Genomic DNA, 27531 nt, shown 5'->3' with positions numbered 1-27531 from the left:
AAAGTGATTCGATTGAAATAATTGCCTTTGAAAAATATTATTTCTAGTTTTCTTTACCATCAGCAGTATAATGCACTGATTGCGGTAAAAAAAAAACGGATTTATATATACTATAGTTACCACCGCAATTCTCGTTTCAGTTGATTTTAGCATTATACCTGTCGCAGCTTAATATACACTAATCGCAGTTTGATATACTAATCGCAATATAATATTAACGTCAGTAAAAAAAACTTAACTATACAAGAGAAAATGCGCTGTATGTCACTCACTGCAGTGAGTACCAGTGGCGCAGCAAGGGGCGGATTTTTGGGGGATAAAACCCCCCCACAGAGGTCAGAGAAATTATTAAATTTAATCCACTTTATTTAATTGGATTGATATTACTAATAGAATAGTGTAAGGATTAATGAAATATCCCTCAGAAAGCCGTAAAACTCACCATATTGAACCATTTATCATAAAATTCCACAACTTATTAATCTCGCACCTACCACTTATCCTGGTGGGTATTCAATACCCCCACATACCCCGGTATTAGTTGCACCTAAACCCCCCCAGCCTTAATTCCTAGCTGCGCCCCTGGTGAGTACTGTTCTATTCTTTTTAATTGTGTTCACGAACACTCTGGAAAGTTATGACATCTTACTAAAGAACCGATTTCGATGAGCCTAGCCAGAAATTGAGATTTTTCTTCAGAGTGTAGAGATTTTATTGAAACTGTCAGTTCCAATATGTCTCATGCACCTGAAGAAATTCTTGCCCGTGTTTTCAGATTCTTTATACAGAAGTAGCTTCAAATTTATACCCCGTATTAATGAAAGCGATATCCGAAAACACAGTCCCTAAATATTAGGATTACAATTTTACGCCAATATTTCTACTCCTACATTTTACCCCACGAGCCAGCTTCAGGGTGTTCAGCAGTAGGTGCCCAATCACCAGAACGTGGCAGGGTACACTGGTGACAACCAGGCTCTGTCATCGCATAATAGGGTGGTTTCCTATTATTTTTTTATTGCCTAAATTGAAAGATTATTACCCCTGGAGTACGAATTTCACACTTTTAGATTTTTAAATTACGATATCTATTTTTCACAATTATATGAAAAGTGAAAATTTTCAAGCGCGCAAAAACGTGACGGCTAAGTATGAATGCTGGGAAAACCCTGTGTGATGTCATTCTGGTTCCAGCTTCCGCCTTGTGAGGTGACCTTGGAGCGAGGATATTGTGCGCCGCTGCGATGCTGGCTGCTAGCAGGTAGCAGAGTACCCTGCTAGCAGGTAGCGCTTGGCTTAAATAAGGATTATTAATACCTTATCAAACGAATGAAACTTTCTGACCTTAGGCAGTTTTAACAGGTTATTATTAAGACATGTTTCCCTGAGTTCTGTGCCTCATGCATGCATTGATAATCTCAGATGATGTAAAACTCCTATCTATTCGTATAGAAACTAGGTCCCTGTGATGTCACGTGGAGTGGCATCGCATGGGCGCCAATCTGGCGTTTTTCAAATACAGTTTAAATTTACCATTTTCATTCGTCTTAACTGGGAATTATAGAACCAAATAATTTGTATATTATGAATACACTATTGGTGGGTAACGAATCGCAATCAATGCCTTTCATTTTCTTTGATGAAGGAAACTACCCTATTATGAATTGGTGTGAAAATTGGCAGCTTGAGTAAAAATTAGAAAAAAAATTAGTAGTGATAAGTTCGCAGAAATTTGTGACTAATGTAACTATTGGAAGCAATGTGACATAATTACCAAATATACTAACAATAAGTTATTATCACTTAATACTTGTGTTAGATGTAACGCATGAATTCCTCCACTAGCATTCGCATTGTGATCTAGAACTCAAGGCCCAGTAAGGCCTTGAATATCATTTCTTTGCCTGAATAATGGCAGAAATACAAATAGCAGTAGTAGCATAATCGCCTTTAGTGAGAGTGTTAACTGCCCATCCTGAGTTATTTTATGAAGTGATTGTTATTTCTACCAGATCCTACTGGTTTTTCTAGAGTTAGGTGGCACTGAAGCATTCACAAATCAATGCTCTTCACTGAATTAACTTGTTTTTAAATGGGCATTATTAACTAACTATAAAGTGAATTGTGGGAAATTACTTAGATGGTAAGACATAATTGAATATTGTTTATGATTGTACAGCACATTACTGAACTAGTGTCAACCCACAATACAAAAGACTAACTTTTTATCGTGCGCCATTGGAAAAATTATGGCAAACTTCCGTTTCCTTTCCGGCCGAATTCATCTGGCTTTGCTAGAGTGGAGCCAAGAGTAGGGACTAGATATTAATCTTAGCAAATCTATGGTGGTACAACATACAATTGCGTAGGTCATCCAACTATCCCTATGTATATGTTGCGGAAGGCATCAACATAAAGGTGGAAGATTAAGAGAAGTATCTGGGAATTACGATAACTTCGAACCTACCACGGGAAACACATATAGGTGATAATTGTGGCAGAGCCCTGAAAAAGCTAGGATTTGCCAAGCGTGTATTTCATGGAAAGATTTTTGAATGAAGAGGTGAAAAGAAAGGAGCTATTTTGCTCACAACCTCGAATACGCAGCGAGCGTAAGCGGTCCAGCACAGAAAGATTCAGTGCACGAACTAATAGGCGATACAATGCCTATTCCTTCCAACAGAACAACAAATAGATCCAAGGTTTAAAAGAAGCCTGGAAAAGGCCAACTCCACCGGAATGTCCACCTTCCCCCCACCCCCGCGGGAAAATTTTAGGAAATTGCATGAAATGGATTTTGATGACATTCTGGCTCTGAAACTAGATTAAAAAATTTAAAATACCAATTTTGTTAGAGAAAAATACTATGAAAAGTGAGGAATTCACAGCTAATATTATTTAATTATCTATTACGGTTCTATTATCTATTTAATTTATTTTTTCCTTGAAACTGCGCTGAAATCTAAAATAAGCTTTTCGAATAACCCTTTCCACAAAGCATCCGGTTCTCTTTTATCTTGCTTCACCTATTTTATTTTTTATGTAATATTTTTACTCTGAGTACCTATATATTATAAATAAAGCAGCTAATGAAAACGTAGAATTTTACAATTAGAAAAAACACTTTGGCTCGAGTAATCTGAGTGTTTTTGTATTATAAGTGAAGGTTTAGAAAATTACGAAAGAAAATTTGGGGCTATATTGAGGCTTTCATAGTTTTTACCAAGTTATTATGTCTAATTAATTTTTGTATGCATATAGTTATAATCATGAGAACGTAGCTTTACCCATACTAGTTGCTTATTGTTTTAAAGCGTGGATTAAAAATATTTCAAAAATTGAGGTACTAATTATTGAGAAATTTCAGCCGAAATTAACTTAAATATCTCAAACTATTTTTTCAGGATCATGTATAACAGTTAGTTTGGCCTACATAAATCATTTGACCAATTAAAAATGTCTGGCAGAGAAGAAAAGAATGAGTACGGATATAAGGATGAAGAAGAAGAATGAAGAAGGATATAAGGATACGGTTTCAATTTTTTTGTTTATTTAGATTTTGATCTTGATCCAGGGAACGAATATTAATATTAACTAAATAAATAGCCCCCATGAAACTGTTCATCAGTTACAAGATGACCGAACCATTCAATTGTATTAGGAAACAAGTAAGAGAAACCGATCAAACCCAAGAGGACCAACATCATGTCGGACTGCCACTGATGACAGAAAAGTACACGAAAAATAACAAGGAGGCCCGGAAACAGCAAATTGAAGGGGTGGGTCAGAAGGGAACAACCAGAGAGTACGCTGCGGGAGACTCCACTTATAAGAATGATCCACCAATTAAATCAGGCGTATGTAAGAAATTCTATTACCCATGGAACGGACCATAACTTGTGCTAGGGATGCTCTCGCCTGTAAACTTAAAACTGCAACCTGCACTGCAAACTGACTGTACACTAAAACAGAGCAACACCTCACCCCAGTCATTTTGGATTTCCTCATCCCATAGAATCAGGTGTTGACAGCAAAAGGAGGAGGAAGGGAGACCAAAGAAACCATCCAAACCAACCACTGTCGGCACCCTATGGAGACATCCTATATTCACTAGAGATAAGCAACTTTCCGAGGACTGGACTGACACACAGAGGAAGGAGGAGGGAGGAGATGCTCCCTCCTATCCAGAGAAGTAGACAGTGCCCCCCAAAGCTTCCCCCATACCACCTCCGTTCAACAAGAGAACGCTTCACTTCAACAAGTAACCCCTCCTCTACACCTGCTCCCCCCTCGCCCACTGACCCTAAAATGAATAAAACGAGCCACTATCACCCGCAATGAACATTGACAAGCATCACAGGCTCTGCGTAACAGGTGCATTGGCACCAAATGGAGGTAGATAGCAGACAGAGATCAGATAAGGACAAGAGAAGGAGTTCCGGCGTAAGGCACCCCTCCTGTAAGTAAGAAGACCGTAAGGAATGCATCTTGTATGCATGCCTGGATAAGTTTTCTCTAAGGACCAGGCCTAAAGTAGTCACGAATATTAGCTGTTAAAGCAAAGGGAGGAGACAGGGCATTGCAGAGGGTTGGTAAGTTTAGCACTGACCAAATTCTTGAGGATTTTACAAGGTTGGCTTTTTGCAACACCACAGCTAACACATGTTAAACTTGAATGCCAGGACGGAGGAAAGAGCAATTCGTTCAATCATGCCAGCAGCTTAAAGCACTGTTAAATTCACTGCCAAGTAATGAATATTCTCATTGGCCTGCCCCTCCTCCTTTTGCTACCGACACCTGTTTCTAGGGGATGAGGAAAGAACAAGATGCCTATAATTATCAGTTTGGATGGCACTGGGATATTCAGTGAAGTCAGCAACTGCAATGCTATTGCAGACGAGTTCAACCTGATGCCTAATTGGCATGTGAAAAGTATGACCAAGGAAAAATTAATAGAATAGTAATTCAGGAAGTTGCTGATCTATTGACTGAAGGAGAGCGCATATGCATACATTAGCATAATGATAGTATATTTGAAGAACTATCAGGAAAGATTTAGAGAGAAAATTAAGGCGGCTCAGAGGACCAACAGATTTAGATATGTGCACGCGAGCAGCTAGAGATTCACGGCTTTATGAGGGATATTTTATTTATCCTTACACTTTTCTATAAGTAATATTTATCTAGTTAGGTAAAATGGATTAAATTTTAAAATTTAACTGAGTTCTGAGGGGGTTTTATCCCCCAAAACCCCCTTGCTGCGCCACTGGATATGCGAGCTTAAAGAATAAATTAGCTAAGAAAATAAATGACCAGCAATGAATCCAATGCATTTTAGCCCTGTGGTGGTGGGTGTTATATCAAAAATGAAATCCAGAAGGACCTAATAGGACACCAAACAACAAAATCATTGATGCTAGAAATGTGCCCATCATCTTATAGGAGAAAAACCAAGAGATAGGACAGGTGTGCAAAGTAGATAAAGGATAGAATTAGGGATGAGTCGATCCTAAATGTCGATTCTCGATTCCACCGATTCTCGGGCACGGATTCGGAATCGAGAATCGATCGCCTTAAGTCGATTCCGATTCCATCGATTCCAGGAAGATAAATGTTTTGAGCATACACAATAAGCTTGGGGCATAAAGGATGCCACACACCTAAGTGGCGACGGTGATAGCCTTGCCCGCGCGGAGGATACGCCCGGCACGCGGGTCCTGCGACGAACATACCTAAATGGCCTCGGAAACATGAAAATGTCGGCAGGAGCAACAAACCGACGAACCCTGAAATGGCGCGTGTCCATGAGCAACTCTCAGAGAAAAAAATTGGAAACCATGGAATCGCGAAGCAATGCATGCGTTTTTTGTTCATTTATTAACCGCTAGTCACAGCAATTCAAATTATTGCGATTATGAATCATCATTGGAGAATTCATCTGGACCACCAACTTTAACATATAATAGATCGAAATATATATTTTTATTTTCGAATGATATTTGAAGTCTGATGATTATAAAAACGTGCAGAGAGCAAGTTTTCCTGTGAAAAAAAGTTTCTTGTAAATACAAGCAGAGAGCGGGTTTTTTTATATAACTTTTTTAGACCAACACACGTCTGCGTCAATAAAAAAATTTTGACACATTCACGTTTGTATAGCCCAGTTTCATCAATGCAACCCTTGAGAAAGTTGATACTTGCTTGGCATAAGCCGCCGCGGCCCTCCGGGCGGACTCGACAGGTTGCGTTCGGCCGCCATCACGCACCCGGCAGCCTGCTCTGGTATGTACGGACGTAATGAACACTAAGACGCTATATTGTTTACCGCGGCCAAACGACAATGTAGCCACCGCGGCTATTGTTATTTTATTTTATTCCAGTCAATTCTTAAATTTTAATGGCAGCAATGCTACAGATAAATCAATATCCCATCAGTTAGAAGGATTAAGAATCGATGGAATCGGAATCGAGAATCGGGAATCGATTTCTACATCTACATCAACATAATACCCTGCAAGCCGCCTAAAAGGCGTGTGGCAGGGGGTGTTAGGACACCAGCCGTTTACAGCTAAAAAAAAAATGAAGTGCTCAAACGAAGTTGGGACTAGCGTTTATTAAAGTCCTTTATGGTTCGGGGGAAAAACGAATTCGCATATCTATCCGTTCGGCAAAACATCTCTCTTAATTTATCACTTCTATCGGACCTGGAAATATAGTGTGGCTCTAAAATTATGTTCTCTGTGTCGCTCTTAAAGATATCCATTCTCAATTGTTCAAGCAATCTAAGCCTAGCGCGCAGCCTCCGAGTCTCCAACGGCTCCCAGCCTAATTCGCTTAACATCTGGGTAACACTGTCTGTACGCCCATAGCAGTTTTTGACAAAACGCGCAGCCTTCCTTTGAATTTTATTCAGTTCGCGGATTAAGTCTTTCTGCACCGGATCCCATATGCTCGCTGCATATTCAAGGTGCGGTTGGACGAGAGCGAAATAGCACCTTTCCTTTACTTTCTCATCCGAAAATCTTCCCACAATACGCTTGACGAATCCTAATTTCTTCAGGGCTGTGCCGCAAATATTCTTTATATGTGTTCCCCACGTGAGATTCGAGGTTATCGTAACTCCCAGGTACTTAACTTCGTCTGTTGCCTTTACATTAATGCCATCCACTGCATAAACATGGTTAGAGTTTGACGAATTCCGCAAGAAATGTACCGCCATGCATTTGCTCAGATTAAGTTCGAGTCCCCACTCTTGGCTCCACAAATGAACGTTGTTTAAGTCAGATGATAGAATTTCATAGTCAGAGTGATCACTAATTTCGCGATAGATGACAGCGTCGTCAGCAAATAAACGTATTTTACTGCTAATGTGGGGGCAGAGATCATTAATGTATATTATGAACAACAGGGGGCCGATTACGCTTCCTCGTGGAACACCTGATGTAACGTTTACAACATCGGAGCTAATTCCGTCAAGAACAACTTTTTGTTTACGATCTCTGAGAAAGTCGCATATCCAGTTTAAAACTGTCTCGTTTAATCCGCACGACTGTAATTTGTATAAAAGTTTGTTGTGAGGTACAGTGTCGAAAGCTTTCTTAAAATCTAGAAATTGTGCGTCAACTTGTCTTTTCGATTCACCCGATTTTATAACGTCGTGAAGAAAGAGCGCAAGCTGTGTTTCGCATATTAAATGAAATATATATCATATTTGAAGGAATCAGAGTTGGAATCGGAATCGAAAAAAAGTGGAATCGACTCATCCCTAGATAGAATAGAAATAAAACCTACGTAGAAGTAGTTGAATAAAAATATACGTAGTTGATAAGGGTTCTCATAAATATCAGAACTAGCGAAACCATCAGTCAAGTTAGTTTGTTGATTCTGTTTCGTCTTGTCTCATTATACTCTAAATGAAATGTTGCACTGACCTATAAGTGGACTAAGAGACTTTTCATTCATTACTTGACAGTGAATTTAACATTGTTTTGAGCTGCTGGCATGATTAAACAAAAATTGTAACGCAAACCATTTTTTAACTTTTGGGGGGGAATGGTTGCAAGAGGTATTCCTTCGTTCATGCCCTCCTACCTTAACTGATGCACTAAGTAACCCATACCCCCTAAGCACACAGCACATCCAATTGGCCACCTTCAGCGCTTCCATGCCCAAGACAGGGAAAAAGAACTTTAGACCCAAACATACGAAGGCAGGCAAGCCTGTGGTACAAGAGAGATTGCTCTTGGCAAGAAAGAGAGAAAGGGGCAGAGCTGATGCCACAACAAGAGTCAGTCAGCATTTTACCTTGGTGGGGATAACTTTTATTGTGTTTTTGAGAATGAAAACAGCAGTATGTCTGTAAATCCATTTTACCTTTATCATTTTCTTTCCCTTTCCAATGAGCCAACACCCAAAAATTCTTAAAATAGAGACAATTTCGCCACACTCATCACCAGTGTAAACATGAGTTGGCATTGATTAGATTTAGGCCCACTACCATTGAAAAATTGATAAATACAAGTGCCATCCATTTCCTTTATTCCACAGGAAGAGGTCATAGCACACGAAAACCGAAAGTAGAATTTCATTCCCTATGAACATGAGGCATAGAATTTCAGAAAGAAGACCAGAAGTAGGGGAAGGAAGTAGGGGAAGCTAGACTGTACAGATAGATCTTCCGCGAACTTCAACCTTATTGCTTCCTGAGGATAAGTTGGCACAAAAAACATTACTGCAAAGTCTTCCTCAGCAGCGTGAATCCCGAGAAGAAAAAATGAAAGCTATAACAGAAAAATCACAACACCACAAACACACCTGATTCCACAATGACATAAATTGTGGTTTTTGAGCAAAATATTCCTTAGGCTGAAGTTGAAACGGAGACTAGATAACGATAATGTAATGCCGACACAACTTCAATCTAATCAAATTGACACACCACCACCACCAGCAAGTATTTTAGTTATAATTGGAGAAGACATCTGATGTAGACGTGCAGCATTCATTGAAGGTGATAAAGCAAATCCCAGGGTCAGATTAACGGTGTCAAATAACTCCCTCAAGAAGACTGAGGTTGAGATTCTGAAAGGAAAAAAATGAAACATAAAAAATAACTATTTGTACAACAAAAATTAAGGTAAATAAAATAGAAATAAAAAAGAATAAAAATTATAAGCAATATACAAAATAAAGAAGGCAACAAAGTAAATAATTTTAAAATGATCAAATAGGAAATCAAAGGCTGCTTGTATTAAGGAACTCCTAGCAAGGTAAAGAGAAAGGTATTTCAAAATCATGTCTAAAAGGTGGGTTCACAACGCAAATAACCCATCAAAACCCACTATCCTTACCCATGGATGTGTGCAATTTGTTAAGTAACCTATACATAACTTTCAGCACACAATTATGCATGGAATTGATAACATATTGACTCAGAGCAACTAATCATGAAAATTTCAGTTAATTCAGCACGCAAAGACAATTTTTCTGTGCAAAACTCTTTATCAGAAGCTCTCAATGGAGTTGAAAGAGAGAAACCAAGTAAATCCCCAAAAATTTCATAGTAACCTAAGAATCACTACACAGCCATTTCTGTTTTTTTTCTTTTTGAGAGACAAATATATCCTGATGAGATTACCACAATTTCAAATTAAAATCTCAAAAATTTCATTTACCCATGAACAACATTAAATTCTATACTGTACATGTGTCATAAGTTAAGAAAAGAGAAGTTGAATTTTCACCCTTGGGCCTTGACTTCAGTCAGGAGTGCTATAATGTGCATTCATGTAATTATGGGTGATATGAATTGTTAATAAAACAAATTTTTGAATTAATAAAGTATATTGTGGCTGAAAATTATGGCAGTGCAACATATTTGTCTTTGGAAAGCTTCTAAAACATATGTACCTATTTGTGCTGGCACAGTACTTACTACATAGACTGAATTGTTGTAAAGTGTGCTTTTAGCTCCATAAGGGTATTCGCATAGTGAGGAGGTAAGAGGTAGAGATAGAGGTGGAGGTTGCAGTACCTCGAGGTAACACAAATGCATTGTGTGCTATGGGCACGCGCATAGTGAGCATGTCCAGGTAGAGGTGTACCTCACGGTTCACCAGGAGGCCGCACGAGACCGCTTTCAAAGACAAACAAGTTTGTCTTTTCTAGCGGTGTGTTATGAGGTATATCGAAAGGCTTTTCCGTGATTGGTGCGTTCAAGGCCCGTTTCATGTGACATCCTCATCTTTTCCTGAAATATGTCTAGGTTGTACTTGCAAATACAGAAGGTGATATTCTCCCAGCACTTGATTTATGGAATGAGCACTAAATTTGCGATTACTTAACGACCAATCATGTAGGGATGTGCGAGTAGTGCTTTTTGATCTAGAGTCGAGTATGTACCAACTTGTATGCACCAACTTATTCCCATTTTTCCAATCCCCTTGAGAATGTGCTATTCTGAATGCTTAGCTTGATGTAAAAAGGAAAAGATAATAATGAGGAATGTTGTTGGTAATTGTGTCAGAATTAGTAGATGAATGAAAATTAAAGTGTCTTAAACAGTTCCATAAGTAAAATTGAAATGAACAAACCTCTAGTAATATGTTGTCAATTTTTAATTTATAAATGTATCCAAACTGCTAGAAAGAGGCTTGAATAAAAGCATTTTCACCGCTATAATAAAGATTATGTACATACATAAATGGCTCATGTAATATTTGATCTTTTCCAATTCTCATGCAGAAAAGTCAATTGTTCTACATGCTCAGGCAGCAGGTTTTGAAGTCTCCATGTAACAGTATTACTCCCTGCAGAAAATTGTCTTTCGTTACTCGTGTGGCTGGACAAGTACTTTCTTGACAAAATTGCTATATTTGAGAACTTTAAAAATTTTTATTAAAAACTATGTCAACGATTTTTAAGGACCTTGAATCTTCATGGATTTTAATTGGACAATGCGAACGAAATATACAACTTAGCTTTAGTCATATGGACCAAAATATTTTTCTTAAATTCTGACTTTGTATAATCAACCTTAGCAACTCTTGTTTTGTTAGTTCAAGAAGGAAACAAAATGCAGCAAAGGAATAAATGAAAAATAACATCGGATGCAAGTAATATTCAAATAGGCAAATAGATGGCACTACTTGTGACCTCAAACAGGGAAAAACCGGTATTGTCCGCTAAAGCCGAAAAGTTACATGTTTATTTCTAAAAATCTAAACAATTTTTACGTATTCTCCCAGCATTTGAGTTAAGTAACAAGGGGTAGGGTATAAAAGTATTGCAGAGTTAAGTATGAGCGACGCAGAGGTTCACTCCAATTATTCCGAATACTCCTGCCAGGTCGGAAGACAGTCAGCCATGGCTGACGGAAAGGTTTTTGGCGTCAACGTCGACTACTGACTGCTATGTATACAGCAAGCTGAAACTTCAGGGACAAGGCATTAGAACGACTTACTGACTTAAACAATGATATTATTACATGGGTTTCATGATAGCCACACCTGTTAGCAGATTTCTGAACTCACTGGCCTCGACAGCTCTGTAACCGAAACTACTTGACTCAACTCGACAATCATAACACTACTCGAAACACTCGAGTCGAATACAAATCGACTCAACTTGAATTTTTGAGTACTCGCACATCCCTACAATCAGGCACCACTTACATACTGAAGACCTGCCGCCAGCATCTTCACTACTGTCGCTTAATATTGTAAAAATGTTACAACTAACCAAATAACTGTAATACTTGCTGCTACACAGTGAAAGAATGGCTCGTGGTCGAGGCTGTGGGAAAGCTGAGTGAGTAAACCTCTTTACTATGCGATACAACCTCTACCTCCACCTCAATCTCCATCTCTACCTCTATCTCCACCTCCTCACTCTGCGAGTACCCTAACAAGGGACAATCACCCACACCCCTTCCTGAATTTGTTTGCACTAAATGTCCCAGAAACATATTTCTTACCATATCTACCTCAACCACACTCCTAACCTCCCACCATTAACGCATCCCCTACAAATAATAGTTCAGATGAATTTATGAAGATTACCATATTTATCTGAATATAGTCACCCCTTTTTTTCCAAAAATGCCCACAGTAAAAGTAAAAGAGGGGGACTATATTCAAATGCATTTCTTAAAATTTTCCTGAAGCTGAAGCCTCAAAATTAGGGGGGGGGTAATACGGTATTTAATAATGAATGTTCAACATTTCCACCAAACTACTCCTGAAGCAATCAATTCTTCTTTCATTCACTCAATTTCATCAGGCATAAAACTGAAGAAGAGCAGGGAGTACATGAAAGATTCTGTGTATTACGGAATTTAAGGTGTGATTCCCCTATGAAATGAGACAAAAAAATCAACAACCCTAATCTGAATTAGTTTCACAGATCATGTAAAATGGCATGACTGCAGTTTGCAGCGATATTCCATCAACACATTGTTATTCACATGAGTATGAAAATAAAATATCAGGGAGTGTCTCCATTTAAAATGAGTTAACCTAGCCTTATATTGATCTTGAGCCCTTCCCAACCACTTCCCATCCATCACCTTGAGTTATTGCTGAGCACTGCATAATAGACAAAGTAAGTATAGGTTATAGTGTTCAGGAAAACCAGAAGGGCCGAAATTAGCTAAGATCCAAATTTTTGAAAGGTATTCCTGCTAAATGAAATTGAAATTTTTGGGCTACGCCCACATATGTTGACACAGATTCACAACAGATTCACCTGCTTCACATCCTTCACCTGAGGACACCAGCAGGATGGCTGATGAAACTGTAGTAAATATTTGTCAACACATGCAGATGGAGTCAGAAAATGTTGACTTCATCCATTCAATGCAGTGGAAGCCTGCAACCAAACATTCCTGCTAAGTATTTCGAAAAAGGGCGACCGAGGTTGAGAGTTTTTAGCCATCAGTTGCCAGAGATTTTCATCGAAAAAAAAATTTTCAAATAGAAATTAAAGAACATGAACATGGTTTCATATACATATTATGTATAAAGTAGATAAGAAGGCTATTTCATTGTCACTTTCTGCCAGTGTAAAAAAATATACAATGAAAAAAATAATGAATGTCCTGCCATTTGGAATGGGCATTAATTTTTGTACCCAAAGCAACTTCTTTTTCAGCCAGCAGTTTTCTAAAGATATCTCACTGACAGCTGAAATAGAATTAATGCATAGGATCACAACAAGGCTTGCACAACCATAAGGCTTTATTGGATAACATTTGGGAATGTGCAGGTGGTTAGGATGGATCTCAACTTTCCTTTTGTAAATCGTATCAGATTACTTTCTATATCAGTTTACATTTGCAGAGGCTTTGATGGATTGATTAGAGATTCTCCCTTCAAAATTGTATCACATTACTTTTCCATATTGGGTTACATTCCCCAGACTGGGAACCTGAGGAGTTCCATTTTTTCCTCAAAAATGGTTTCACATTACCTTTCCATATCTGGTCTTATTTTGGGAAGTGTAGGTGGACCTCTTAAATTTCCTAACTTAATAACGAACTAGACATTCAATGTATAAGCACAGTACAAAATAAAAATTATACAAATCATTGCTTTGTCAATCATTATCCCAATGCACAACTGACCAAGCCATTTTTCTATGTACTTAGTGAATGCATTTACGTGATAATTATATTACCTATTTTGTATTTTCCGCTGAAAATTCAAACAATTACTGATAAAACTGTATTGCGATTAATTAATGCCTCAAATGCTTCCACTGGTACATGTTTATTTTTCCTGTGCGTTTCGTGGAAGTAATGTGAAATAACGTATCACATTTGTTTCTGCAGACAAAAATTGTAGGAGGTGGTAAAATGATCCTACCTTGGAAGACTTTCTCTATCATCCAATGAAATATCTTAATTATCTACACTAAAAAGTCTGCTAAGCATACATAATGATGTGATTAAAATTGCCATTGTTTAAAAAAAGATTTTGAGTATTATGCCTGTGTCGTCATTGAAATAATACACTGAGTATAACAAAAGCAAGGTATATAAGAAACTGTGACTAACAAAACACACATGGGTAATAAATGCAACTAAGAAATGAAAAAGCATACCCATCTGATGAGAGCGTTTCTACGCGTCACTGACTGACCGTTACACCCAGTTTTTGTTCATATATTTCCCCTTTGACTCAATACAAATCAATGTAGGAACTTTCTTGAGGATTCCTCCAAAAATAAGTTAGTGAAAGCATACACTGGATTTGGTACAACCCTGTGACCCCTGTAGAACCGGAGATTTTAAACTTCAAAGTCGTCGTCACTGACTGACAAAAATGAAACTCCGTTTTTTGACATCGTCACGTTTCTTATGATTGCTCTGAAATTATTCATGATAAAGAAAATCCACGAAATACGTAAATTAGTTCTAGGTGTTGTCCAAACGTATGCAAAATCGTGACTTTGTGTAAGTAATGGTTTCCTCTCTTTGGTCATAAAAATGGAGTGTCACTGACTGACGGGAATTGTCACTGACTGACTTATGTGATTTGACGCTTGTTAAATTTTCTTTTTCATGGAATGAGCATTGCAAAATATATATACTGAACCCAGAAATTCATATAAAAGAAACATAAGAGTGGTATAGCCAGGAGGTATGACCAGGGGGTCCAGAGGGTCCGGACCCCCCCCCCCCCCCCCCCCCCCGAAATATAAAAAACACAATTATTTTCCTTGAGAAAAAGTGTTAACATTAGTTTAGAAACCCTACCTTGTACCCTGTTTTTAAAAAATTTTCCCCTTGTATCGGACCCCCCCCCCCCGAACGAAATTCTTGGCTACCTCATTGAAACGTAAGCACATAGTATGTATTATATCCAGTACTTTTGCTTTTGCTGTGTTTTTTGGCGATGTTTAACTTGTCGCGTAGCGGACGTTCGCAAAGTAGCTATAATGGCGGCTGACATAGAATCCCTAAAGGCAGAAGTGCGGGATCTGAAAACTAAAGTTCAACATACGAAACACACAACGGTCAAGAAAGTGACATTTTCCGACAGTGTACCCATGAAATCTGAATTGGCTATCACCCTTGGTCGTGAAAATCAGTTTCGTGATAGTCCTGGATCATCAACCCACGTTATCCATAGTGAGAAGGAGCGAGACATAGAATCTCACTCAACGAAGCTGCTAAGCGACGTGAATACCAACATCAACACAATGGCTGAGGACCAGCAAGAGATAGAATCTGATTCAAGGAAGCTGCAAGGCGACATGGTTCCTAATCCACAAGGTAACGACATCATCTCCACGGACAAAGACTCCTGGAAGACGCAGCGTAATAGGAAGAAGCGCAATTTCTTTACCGTCGGTCGAGGTGAGTCCAAAAAAGATGAATTAGGTGGTCTCCGAGCCGCTAAGAGAACTATTTTCATGTATGTTGGACGCTTGGCCAATGATACTACAACTGACGAAGTGATCAAACATGTGAATGACAAATTCAGTGTACAATGTGTATCATGTGAGAAGATTGCCGGCAAAAGTGCTTACGGCGCCTTCAAAATTGGCATTGACTACGATGATTACACGAAATTGTCGAACCCTAATTTATGGCCAAATGGTGTGATAGTGAATAAATTCCTGAAACCTAAATCTGTCCCGGATACTGCTTGACTAGGCCCCGCTGTGCATATTAGTGGAATAAACGATAGTCTCCGTGATGAATCTTACACAAAAGGTTATCAAACTGTGAATACTAGTGCTCTGAAAGTAATGCACCTTAATATCCAATGTTTACGTCATAAATTGAATGTTTTAGAACTATTTTTATTTGACCATCAGCCTGATGTTGTTTGTATTTCCGAACATTGGCTAAACATGGATGAAATTCAATTTATTAGCATCGAGGGCTATAAACTAGCCTCATACTTTTGTAGATCGCAACACAGAAGTGGTGGTGTACTGATTTTTGTTAAAGCTGTTCTCTATTTTCGTAACTTTAATTTAAATAATCGTACTTTGGAGATGGACTTTGAAGGTTGTGTGACGTTGCTGACATATGGAGATATGGTCATATCAATAATGTGCATCTACAGGTCGCCGGGAGGTGATTTTTCTGTCTTCATGGATCGCCTTCTTCAAGTCTTGCCTGCTCTAATTAAAATTGCAACTTATGCCATTGTTTGTGGTGATTTTAATATTGATATGAACTGTGATTCTACAAACAAGAAATATCTGGTAGATAGCTTACTGACTTTTAACCTAACACCCACAATAAGTGAACCCACTAGAGTTACTAGTTCCTCTTCAACAATCATTGATAACATTTTTTCCACTATACCTCCTTCCAGATGTTCTAATGTGGACGTAGACTTCTCAGATCACAGAGCTCAGTTTTCCATGTACCATGTCCGTGGCGACCCCAATTGTAATCACAATGTGATTCAATATAAAAGGTGCTATTCACATCAAGCTCAAATTGAATTTCAAAATTTACTCAAGGAGCAATCCTGGGACTGTGTTTTTACTGATGTCGCTTTTGATGTAAAATTTAGTAATTTTCTTGACACATTTTTGTACTGTTTTAATGTCTGCTTCCCTAAGAAAGCTATGAAATCCCCTGGGCCTCAAAAAACAAAGTGCAAGTGGGTTACTCATGAAATCAGGACTTCATCTGAAAAATTGAAACGAGTATTCCATGAGCTAAAAGCAAACAACTCGGAGTCCCAAAGGAAATACTATAAATCCATTAAGAAGATGCATATTGACCTAATTAGTGAGACCAAAAGAAAGTATAATATATCCATTATCAATTCGTCTAATCAGAAAAGTAGATCTGCTTGGGCACTAATTAAGAATGCCACCTCTTGCACAGACAGTGATAGGTCTAAAATCAAGGCCATTCATCATGACGACGCCATGGTCTCTGATTATAATGATATTGCAAATCTATTTAATCATAACTTCCTGACTTCCATCTGTGAACTTTTTAAGAATGTTAGCCAACAACAGACCAACAAGTCTTCGTCATTGCATCGGTCACATTATGACCATACAATCTTTCTTCAGCCCACTGATGTAAAAGAAATTGATACCATAATAGAAAAGATAAATAAAAAACACTCCGCAGGTTATGATGATATTCCATGCTCCTTATTAAAAGGCAATGCCAAATTGTCTGTGATCCATCCACTTGTGCATCTAATTAATGAATCTCTGTCACTTGGAATATTTCCCAATAGATTGAAAGTTGCTAAAGTCATCCCAGTATTGAAGGGTGGTGACCCACACAACATGAACAATTATAGACCTATATCTGTTCCCTCCCTGTTTTCTAAAATATTTGAACAAGTGATGTACAATAGATTACTCTCTTTCTTTAATAAATTTAAGATTCTAACGGATTCCCAGTTTGGTTTTATAAAAAATAGATCTACTGAAACAGCAATATATAAACTCCTGCATGATATCATCTTAGAACTTGATAAGCAGAATCATATAACAGGGGTGTTCTTTGACTTAAGGAAAGCATTTGATTCTGTTGATCATGAAATACTGCTGAGGAAACTTCAGATGTATGGAGTCTCTGGAATTGCCAATCAGTGGTTAAAATCCTTTTTAAGTGAAAGATCACAAGTGGTACAGATTTACTCTACTGAGTCATATACTAATATAACTTCTACTCCCTTAGCAATTTTCAGAGGTGTTCCCCAAGGATCTATTTTGGGCCCCCTCCTTTTTCTCGTCTACATAAATGACCTTCCAAAGTACTTCGACTGTGGTTCAGTGTACATATATGCTGATGACACAACCCACCTTACCTCTAATAAGCACTTAGACTCTACGGTAGTCCAAAGAAACATAAATTCTATGAGTGACTGGTGCAATGATAATAGGGTATTTATAAATAATGATAAATCAACTTTCATTCAATTTCATACCTATCAAAGAAAGATCACTTCTTCTCCTCTCCTAAGGTTAAATGGATCCTCCCTTATTTCCTCTTCTGTGACTAAATTTTTAGGTTTATATATTCATGAGTCACTATCTTGGGAATTTCATGTTGATAAACTGTCTACAAAGGTGTCCAGTGGCTGTTACCTACTTAGAAGAATTGTCCCTCTGGTTGATACTGCTACTGCACTCTCAGTCTATTATGCATATATCCATAGTCGATTGATGTATGGGATTGCAGTATGGGGCCATTCCCACCATTCTACTCGTCTTTTTAGGCTCCAGAAATGGGCCATTAGAATAATAAAAAACATTCCTAGGCGAAGCAGCTGCAAGCCCTATTTCAAATCCTTAAGGATTCTTACGCTACCTTGCCTATACATTTTTTCTGCAATTACCTTTGTTCAACAAAATAAGCAGTTTTACAGTCTCAAAACCAATGCTGATATCCACAACTATAACACAAGGGGTTGTAGTGATTTAAGAGTTACTGTACATAAATCAACCATGTTCAGCAAAAACCCCATATATGCTGGGTCAAAATATTTCAAATGTTTACCTCTAAAGATTAAACAGCTAGATTCATTCTCCAAATTCAAAGGTCAACTTTATCAGTATTTATGTGACAATCCCTGTTATTCAGTGGATGAATTTATGTCTTTATAACCTGTCTTTTGAAAATGTTACTTTTATGTTTATGTCTGTACCTATCCTTCTCGCCTTAAATATTATTTTTTAATGCCTCATGTATGTACTATTCTTGTGACTTGTTCCATACGTGGCTCAGACACGTCTCTGGGAACCAATAAAAATATTATTATTATTATATTATTATTATTATTCCATTTCTTTAGTCTCGCTTAAAATAGTGAGTACGCCTAGCACTGTGATCTATTATCTAAGGAGACATCTTAATTATATTTATAGCAACTAACTCCACATGGTGAACAAAGAGTGTATGTTGTATGGGTTAAATGCCGTGCCACTGTTATTCCAGCATTTCATTGGAGGGAGAAATGCCGTGTACAGGGATCTCTGCAAATTTTATTTTCTTGCTGTTTTAATTGCACACTTGCACTACATTTATCACAGGAGAACCCGACTTAAAAGCTTCCCAGGTCATGTTTTTGCCTTTGCCCTCAAATACATCAACACCACCCTTGCCATGATCTGTTACGATTTCCTTGCCGCTCTCTATACTTCCTTTTTAATTCCTCGCATTCCCCGCTATGCTTTTTCCTCTCACGATGCTCGCGGTGTTTTTCAGCTCCCGTCTTTGCCATCTGAATAAATCCTGACAGATGGTACAATTAAGGATTTCAGATCTTAACAATCACTCCACTCCTATGCTTTCACAACAAACGTACCGAAGCGACGCGACGACAATGAAGGTGACGGTGACAAGCGGCATGCCGAAGGCAATAATTGGCAAAAAAAATTAAATACTCCGCTGTGTAAACAAATAATTTACTGAGAACTATATAACTTACATGGCATTATTACTCGAGGAACATATTATGCCACAAATTTAGTGTACCAGTCGGGGCCAATGAAGCGCACGCACCAAAATTTGAAACCTGAGCACTACCAAAGCTTAAAATGTCAGTCAGTGACGGCGCTCAAGAGCAAAAACGGTGAATACTAGAGAATTTTTTAATTCTGATCTTTCATCCTTGTGATGGACTTGATTAGGATACGAAACGATTTATCTCCCGCATTCTTCATTTTCGGTCAGCGGAAAAAAATGGATGTCAATCGTCACTGACTGACACCAAAACGACGCACTGTTGCATTACATTCCTCTGCAGGAACATGTGACTTTCAAGTATTGATGAAATGGATTGGTAAGTAATAGTCATGATTGGGGAGGATGGTTAACTGGAAATTTTCATGGAAAAATGTATCTTCCTTGCGAAATCTTCAGTAATAGAATGGCTCTGTAAATGGACTCATTTGCTCATATGAAACAAGAGCTCAATTCCGCGGCGTTTTCGTAAAAAATCGTTGGAGTATGGGGATAAACAAGTATGGATTATTAAAATTTGAAATATTTACACCAATTCAGGACTTTGAACGGTCCATTTATCTCAAATTGAATTTTTGAACCCTGGTATGACAGTTACGTAGAAACGCTCATGAACCCTATGGCCAACAAAACTTACAAGTATGAATTTATTGATTTAACATTCTAAATAATCACCTCGAACATGAAAAATAATGCAGATTTTTTTAAATTAAATAAACTAAATGTACATCATCAGCTTTTCACATATGACATCGCTATGACATTGCGTGCCTCTAGAAACATAATTGCAAGAAACACACCGTACTGCAAGGGTTTTGTCAGGGAATATGTTGTAAAAGAGTTCTGTTTCACCTGCGTTATATCACTCACAGAATACTTATAAGATATTGCTTCGGCTATCTCTCATAATGGCGGGGTCTCACAATAACCTTTATTTTTTACAAAGCAGTTCCACTGTAAGTCTATTCAGCCCCAATCCCAGAGGAAAATCCGAAATAACCTCTCCACGCTATCCAAATATCTTCATTATTTTCCAACAACCTTAAAGTTGAAACCTTTTATGATTTGTATATTTGCAAATACGAGGTGCTTCAAGAGCATTTTTTTAAATTACCATGCCATTAAGGGATTTACAAACATGCAAGAACAATGGCGGCTTTATTAAGTAAATGGCTCGCAACACTTGATGCAATCATGGGAGGTAAAAATAGAAAAATTCTTCTTTTCCTTGACAGCTGCACAGCTCACAAAACATAGGATTTGAAACAAAGGAACTGCAAAGTCATTCATTTTCCCTCTAACTGCCCAAAATAAGGGCAACCACTTGATTAGGGAGTATCAAGAGACATATAGAAAGCAAATAGTCAAATATCTTCGAACTAGTCCACATAGCACTGAAGATAGTATTGTGAGCCCTTGGTTGCAAGGAAGCAGTGGACTCAGTAGATGTTTTGGAGTGAATTTTTAACATCAGAAGGTGGAGTAGAGAATTTGAAGATTCTTTTGCAACAGAACATGCCACAGTAAGCAGCCTATCAAGGAAATGAAGAAAACTATGAGATAGAAGACATAAGAAAACTATTTTAAATAGAATAATTTTGAATTACAACAACTTAAAAACGGCTACTGCTTCTTATTTATAAATAAAAAATTCTTTAAACCTATGTAATTTTTCGAAATTTGCTTGGACTTCCAGAAATATTCTCATTTTTAAGCAAAATGTAATGTTTTGGTCGAGGTAAGTCACAAAAGAGCCTATATGAGTGGGGATGGTATATGGTCCTGTATTTCTTTTTGTGAGGAGGTAAGTGTAAGTAAGAAATTGAAAACTGGGTTACTTATTACAGGAATTTTTGTACTTCTTCTTTGTGCCTGTACAACCAGTTGAGCTATTTGAAGAGCAGAAGACCTCTTGGCCACGTTCTATCGGAAACACATACGCTTTTGGTTATGGGTAAGGGGAGTCATTGAGGAGAGGAATGGGCAAGTGAGGTCTCCCCAAAGGAATGTGGAAAGGGCAGGGGAGATTACAGCAGCATTGTAGAGAAAGAGGCGAGTAAGGAAGTGTAGTTCTTTCTTTGACTTGTCTTTTGGGGAGAGAGAAGGCTATTATGTAATGGGTATTTTTGCCTGGAATGTTCAGGAGGGGTTGGTTGGCAATGCACTCCTTCCTCTTACTGATTGTGTGCGCTAGGTTAGATTTATTGTTGCGTCTAACTCAAAACTTCTCCAATCCAAATTGTTAGCATGCAATATTGCCAGTGCAACTAGAGTTTTAAGAACAGTAATCATCACTCGCCAACTTGGTTTACACAAAAGTCTTTCCAGAGCCATAAAAGATGCAAAAAGGAATGAGATCAGGTCCTTTTACATGTTTTTTATTATCTTCATTGCTCACATAAGACATTTAACTCATGCGACTGAAAGGGCATAGCTGGATAAGAAGGTGAAAAGTCCCCCCTCCGGGATTTTTCCCATACTTGGGGTATGCGATTTGGGATCAAATAGGACAAACCTCCCCACACTTCCAGGCCCCTAGAGGCCCACCAGGGCTGGCTAGATCGAAAATACGATTTTCACTCTTTTTTTAATATCTCTGTCAAGAAGTCATATTTTTTAATGCGGTTTGCGGCATTTGTAACCTTATTTAATGAAGCAGATTTCCATTAGTCTCCAACAACTTTGAGCGGGACAAGAAGATATGGTGTCGATTTGGAAATTTCTAATGCATGTTTTCATAAAATATTTTCGAGAGGGCCAAAAAGAAAAAACGTTTTCTGGAGGTGCTTTTTAATACCTTTCGGCTGGCATATTGAAAAAATAATTTTTAGGTGGTGGAACATCGCGAAAAATGCTATTAAAAATATGCTATTTAGACCATTTGGCTCTATGCTCTGGCCCTCCATAACACCCCTTTTTATTTATTATAGTATTCTACCGATTAAGGTGCTTATCACAGGGACAGAATTGTATGGATACTGGTGCCGAAAATGGCTTCACAGCCCTTGAAAACCTCTTGCAGGCTGGAAATGTGGGGAGGTTTGTCCTATTTGATCCCATGTCGCATACCCTAAGTACGGGAAAAATCCCAGAGGGGGGACTTTTCACCTTCTTATCCAGCTATGCCCTTTAGCAACTAATTATTCCACTTTAATATTTTCACCCTGCAAACAGCTAACATTTTAAAAAGAGAGACACTCTGAAAAGGAATGAACTAGGGAAAACATGGCTTAAAATTTCCTAGAGTAAGAGGAGGTTATTACTGGATGAATGGTAACAAGGCGTGTATTCAAATATTACCTGGTGTACTCAAGGAAAGTACTGTATTTTGCCACAGAAGAATAGGTGTGCCAACAGAATACCAATTGTGTCCATCTTCTATGAAGGCATCATGAATGCATTATCATCAGAGATTACTATTGTGATCTCAGTACTTTGCTGACTGCCACCTTTTTACTCATGGTAATTAATTCACCCCACCTAACTTCCATCGTCGTTTATAGATATCAAGTACATATATACAAGTCACGAAATAGATTTTTACCGGTATTTCAATGGGATTCCAGCAATATGTTTAATTTCATAAGTCTAAAGGGCAATATGTGCTCTTTCAAGCAAAAATGCTGCTTAAAACTGTAAATTGATATAGACTTAAATTATTGCACTCCAAAAATAATATCGACTAAATGCTCAGGATAATTATGGAGCAATTCATAAATCCACAGGAATTAATGCTGCTGTTCCTTTAATTAACTACAGTAAGTGATGAGGCATAGAGCAGAATGGGTGAGAAAAACAAAATTTCAATTAGAAGTGCACAGATTGGAAATCATGCGGCAATAACCACAGTATTTCATGGTAATAATAAAAATTGTTTATCATCAAAATAGGAAAGGTTTTTATGGTGAATAAGGCAAGATTGAGAAATTTACTTGACTTGTGTTGTAAAGCTCTCGGAAAACTTGAATACCCCTGTGAAGACGTGACCCGCATATCACCTCCTTACCACAAAACCCCCTACATCGATGTCATGATTTTTTCGGTCCCAAGAAATTTTTTGTACGCAGGTTTTACTCTACCCAATAGCAGGAGGGGATACAAAGCAACAGCAGATCTTCTCTCATGGGAGCAATATCATTTCATTACGGATTACTACGCTTATTTTTTTGATAGATTTCATATACTCCTTAGCACAGGGGTATTCAAGTTTTCCGTGATCTTTACAACACAAGTCAAGTAAATTTCTCAATCTTGCCTTATTCACCATAAAAATCTTTCCTATTATGATGATAAACAATTTTTATTATTATGTACCATGAAATACTGTGGTTATCACCGCATGATTTTCAATCTCTCCACTTCTAATTGAAATTTTTGTTTTTCTCGCCCATTCTGCTCTATGCCTCCTTAACATCAACATTTCCGTGTTTGCTTCTTATATCGAGAGATAACATAATTTATAACACATGCAAGATGGAAAGAACGAGAGTGAGAAGGGGATATCTGCCAGGACAACAGGAGCGTGGTCGTCCCCTATCCAGGATGGTCTGATAATTGCCACATTCAGGGGGAGTAACTGCTCATAGCACAACCACAACAGCAGTGGAGTTTCCCCCTGAATGCTACTAAGCAGCTCAGTGTAGGCGTACACTCTTTTCTCGGAGTGGCCTTTTCGGCTGATACTTGACTGAACACTCGTCACAGATTGGTGGGAGCTCAATTATTAGTTCTAGGTGGGCGATGGTGTGCTGCCAGATGACTCAAAAGGCCCTATGAAGTGCCCAATCAACTTTTTCCATTTAGGGAGGCTGAGAATATACTACATAGCAGTCTGCTCCCAAGCTGACCATAAACTGAGCACTGAGCCCAAAGCACAGCTCATAAAACATCTTGTCTGCATGGTGAAGAGTGAGTATGAAGGAGTGTTCCAGTATGATGTGATCATATGCATCCAATTTGCATTCAATATGGTGTACACAAGAGTGGAAAATACATCAACATAGTGATACATAGCAGTACATTAACAGCACGAATCTTCATTAAAAGTAATTGAGCACCAACCTCCAACAGACCCAGAGGACGATGCTCCCACGTCCCCCACAATGTCGTCCACAGCCAAGGCGAGGTGCGCCCGCACCACGGGCAAGACCTGCTTGCGTGATGCGCGATGGTTACCCTGGCGGAAGACCGTGAGTCCGAGGGGAGGGGGTGCTCCGCTCTTGCCCAAACGTACCGGTTCCAGCTCCAGAGGAGGCTCCCGTGACCGCCTCAGCAGCGACGCCAACTGCAGAGGTGAGCAACATGAGACTACGGGCAGTCCAAGCAATTAAATAATGCCCTCAGATTTCCAGATTTTCCAGTGGAATTACTTTGTTATTGCCAGCAAGACATTCAGTAATAGTAAACAAAGGCATTTATGGAAAAATATTACTCCAGAGGCTAGAAATTATTGACCACATGATTATTTCAGATATTTCGAACATGTAGCATGAATGGTGGTGGAATTCACTATAATTGCCGTGTGTGAAAAAATTCCCTGGGAATGGTATTCGAACCACGGACATTCGGCTTTCCCGGACCACTGCACAGACCACTATGCAATCCAGGTTCATTGATCCCCATGGTCAATGATTTGATTCCCAGTCCAGGAGAATTGTTTCCCATAAGATTAGTAGTTAAGTCATTTAAGTGTTATGTGTACAAAATGACTCGATAGAAACTTATTTACACATGCCAATAACCCAAATGGAGAATTTGCAATGTTTTTGTAAAGCCCACCTGAACTAGGCAGATAATACAAAAACACTAATTTTCCATTCAAATGAGTGACTTATATTTATTGGCTAAAGTGAATGAAAAATATGACAGAGTTTTAAATGCAGGGTTTCGTGAACCATTGTGGAAGGTTTGTGTGCAGGATCATAATTGCAGTTAAATTCCAATCCCGTTGAGTTTCTTGGGTTCTATATGAGAGAGAGTCCTGAGTGAGGGATGCAGGATTTCAAATCATCCAAAGTTCTTCCTCTAATTCTGCTTTTTGACCTTGTATTGTTATATTTCATTACCCACTGATCAATCTGAATATACATGGAATTTGCTACATAAGTGGCAAAATTCGCACTGCACAGTAACAGCCCACAACCAGAACTATGATCAATGTTTTAGAAACATATCAAATTACTCTAAAGTTGCTTGGGGTTTAATAATAAAGGCTTGCGAAAGAGGAGGCTGTAGAAATACATCTAAAGGAGAGGAAGATCAACTGAAACTCAAGGCGGCACATCAGCCAAATATGTAGACCATCACTTAATAGCAGCCATGGAGACAATTCCAACCGCCATGACAGATTTTGAATTGACCACCCAACAACAAGCCTCAATTGTCCTCACATAGCAAGTATAAAAACCCTGATATAGACCAAACTTACGGAAATCAGTATACCCCCTCACAAAGATGAGAGTGTCAGCCCTCAACAGCTTTACCCAACCTGAGATCAGGAATTAACAAAGATGAGCTACCTGCTCAGCAAGCATTGCGCTCGGAGTGGGAGATGCGTTTGATGAGGGAGTGGCAGGGCGGGGTGAGAAAATGCCAATGTCCCTCTGCAGCGCCTTTGTGTCTGCATCTATGCGCAGTCCCATGAGGAGCAAGGCCGGGAAACGGCGCTCTGAGCAAAAGCTCTCCATGGCTGCACCTGCATCCGGGAGATCAGCAAACTCCTGAAACAAGGAAAATGCACAAGCCACTTGATATAAATGCCAACCGTCATCCTTCAGTTTTAATACATGACTGTTATATCAATATATATTAGCATAAATGCATACAGATAATGAAACAAAGAGATAGAATAGAAAATTAAAAAATTAAAACACAGAAATGGAGAGATGAAACGATTTTTTTCAATGAGCTCCAAAATTCAGAAGATCACTAGATTTTTTTTCAATTTTCTCCTGATTTTTTAATTTAACTGGTGAAGTACTAAAGGCCGTTTTGCACGGTACACGGAATTGCGCAATCTGACGTACGTGCAAAGGCACAATCAAAATTGCATCGTGTAAAGCGGTGAATTGCTAGAACACATGCGAGAATGTGTGGATGCGAGACGGCAAAATAGCCCCTGTTCTAATTTCGTTCATACATTCGCGCAATTCCATGCCATTTCAGAAATTAATGCAGCTCTAACCTGCGCAATTCCGTGCCCCGTGTAAAACTACTACTTAAGAGTAATCTGCTACTTTTTTTACAAAATTCTGTTCATCTTATTGTATATTCCAATGAAGATGTCTAACTTTGTCATCGAAGTTAAAACTTTCCTACTTCTTTTATCGCCCTCCACAATGATCAATTTCAGAAAACCAGCTAAAAAAATCTATATGATAACGTCCTCAGGTAACGCAACAATAGATGCAGAAGAAAACCACCAGAGAATGACAAATGCGGGAAAGGCCCATGGCAAAATAGGGGAGGGGTGACTAGTCCAGAGGGGGTGGGAGTTGCATGGCAAATTACAGTGGTAGGTTTTTCCCAGCCCATGGCAGGGGGAAGATCGCATGCTTTTATAGTCTGATAATTGATGGTTTGAGGCGTAACTTTGTGAAAGCGATTCGTTATGAAGAATGAAAAAGAAGATTACACATTTACACGACCATGATTTCAGCGTAAGACGTCACCATCAGCCACCACCTGATGATGATGTCTTATTCTGAAACCATGGTCGTGCAAATGTATAAATAAATAGTTCATGTGAAAGCAAAAAGTTTCTTCTTTTTAATTCTTTGTCTGATAATTGGTTACTGTTAGAGCTCTGAGCACCTTAAAATAAATATGAAATGGCCATAATGTTTTATAGCAGCTTAGAGGAGGTTAAAAAACCATGTTATGAGACCAACTTCATGAACGGGAGTCATTTCAGTATGCCTCGGTTAAAAGTGGAATGTTTTGCATGGTGAAAAGGTCATATTCAACAGGAATATATTTCACCTCATTATAAGCAGTACTTTGTTTTAAGTGTGCTCCACAGTATGTTGCCTATGATTTATGTGCCATCATGGAAGGATTGTTTATAACTTTTA

The 27531-nt window shown here is 38.5% G+C and overlaps 1 protein-coding gene across 1 annotated transcript in view; it reads right to left on the bottom strand.

The window, feature by feature from the left end:
* Positions 1-27531, bottom strand: part of LOC124164877 (exopolyphosphatase PRUNE1) — a 55725-nt gene that overhangs the window by 13327 nt on the left and 14867 nt on the right. Inside the window, exons 5-6 of the mRNA XM_046542099.1 lie at positions 25978-26178; positions 24521-24743 (exon numbers count right to left, since the gene is read on the bottom strand). Of these exons, the coding sequence (XP_046398055.1) occupies positions 24521-24743; positions 25978-26178 (424 nt within the window). The remainder of the gene's footprint in view (positions 1-24520; positions 24744-25977; positions 26179-27531) is intronic.

The sequence above is a fragment of the Ischnura elegans genome, chromosome 9 (assembly GCF_921293095.1).
Source record: "Ischnura elegans chromosome 9, ioIscEleg1.1, whole genome shotgun sequence".
Lineage (NCBI taxonomy): Eukaryota > Metazoa > Arthropoda > Insecta > Odonata > Coenagrionidae > Ischnura > Ischnura elegans.
Note: the sequence above shows the minus strand (reverse complement) of the source record. Positions and strands in the feature narration are given on the sequence as shown.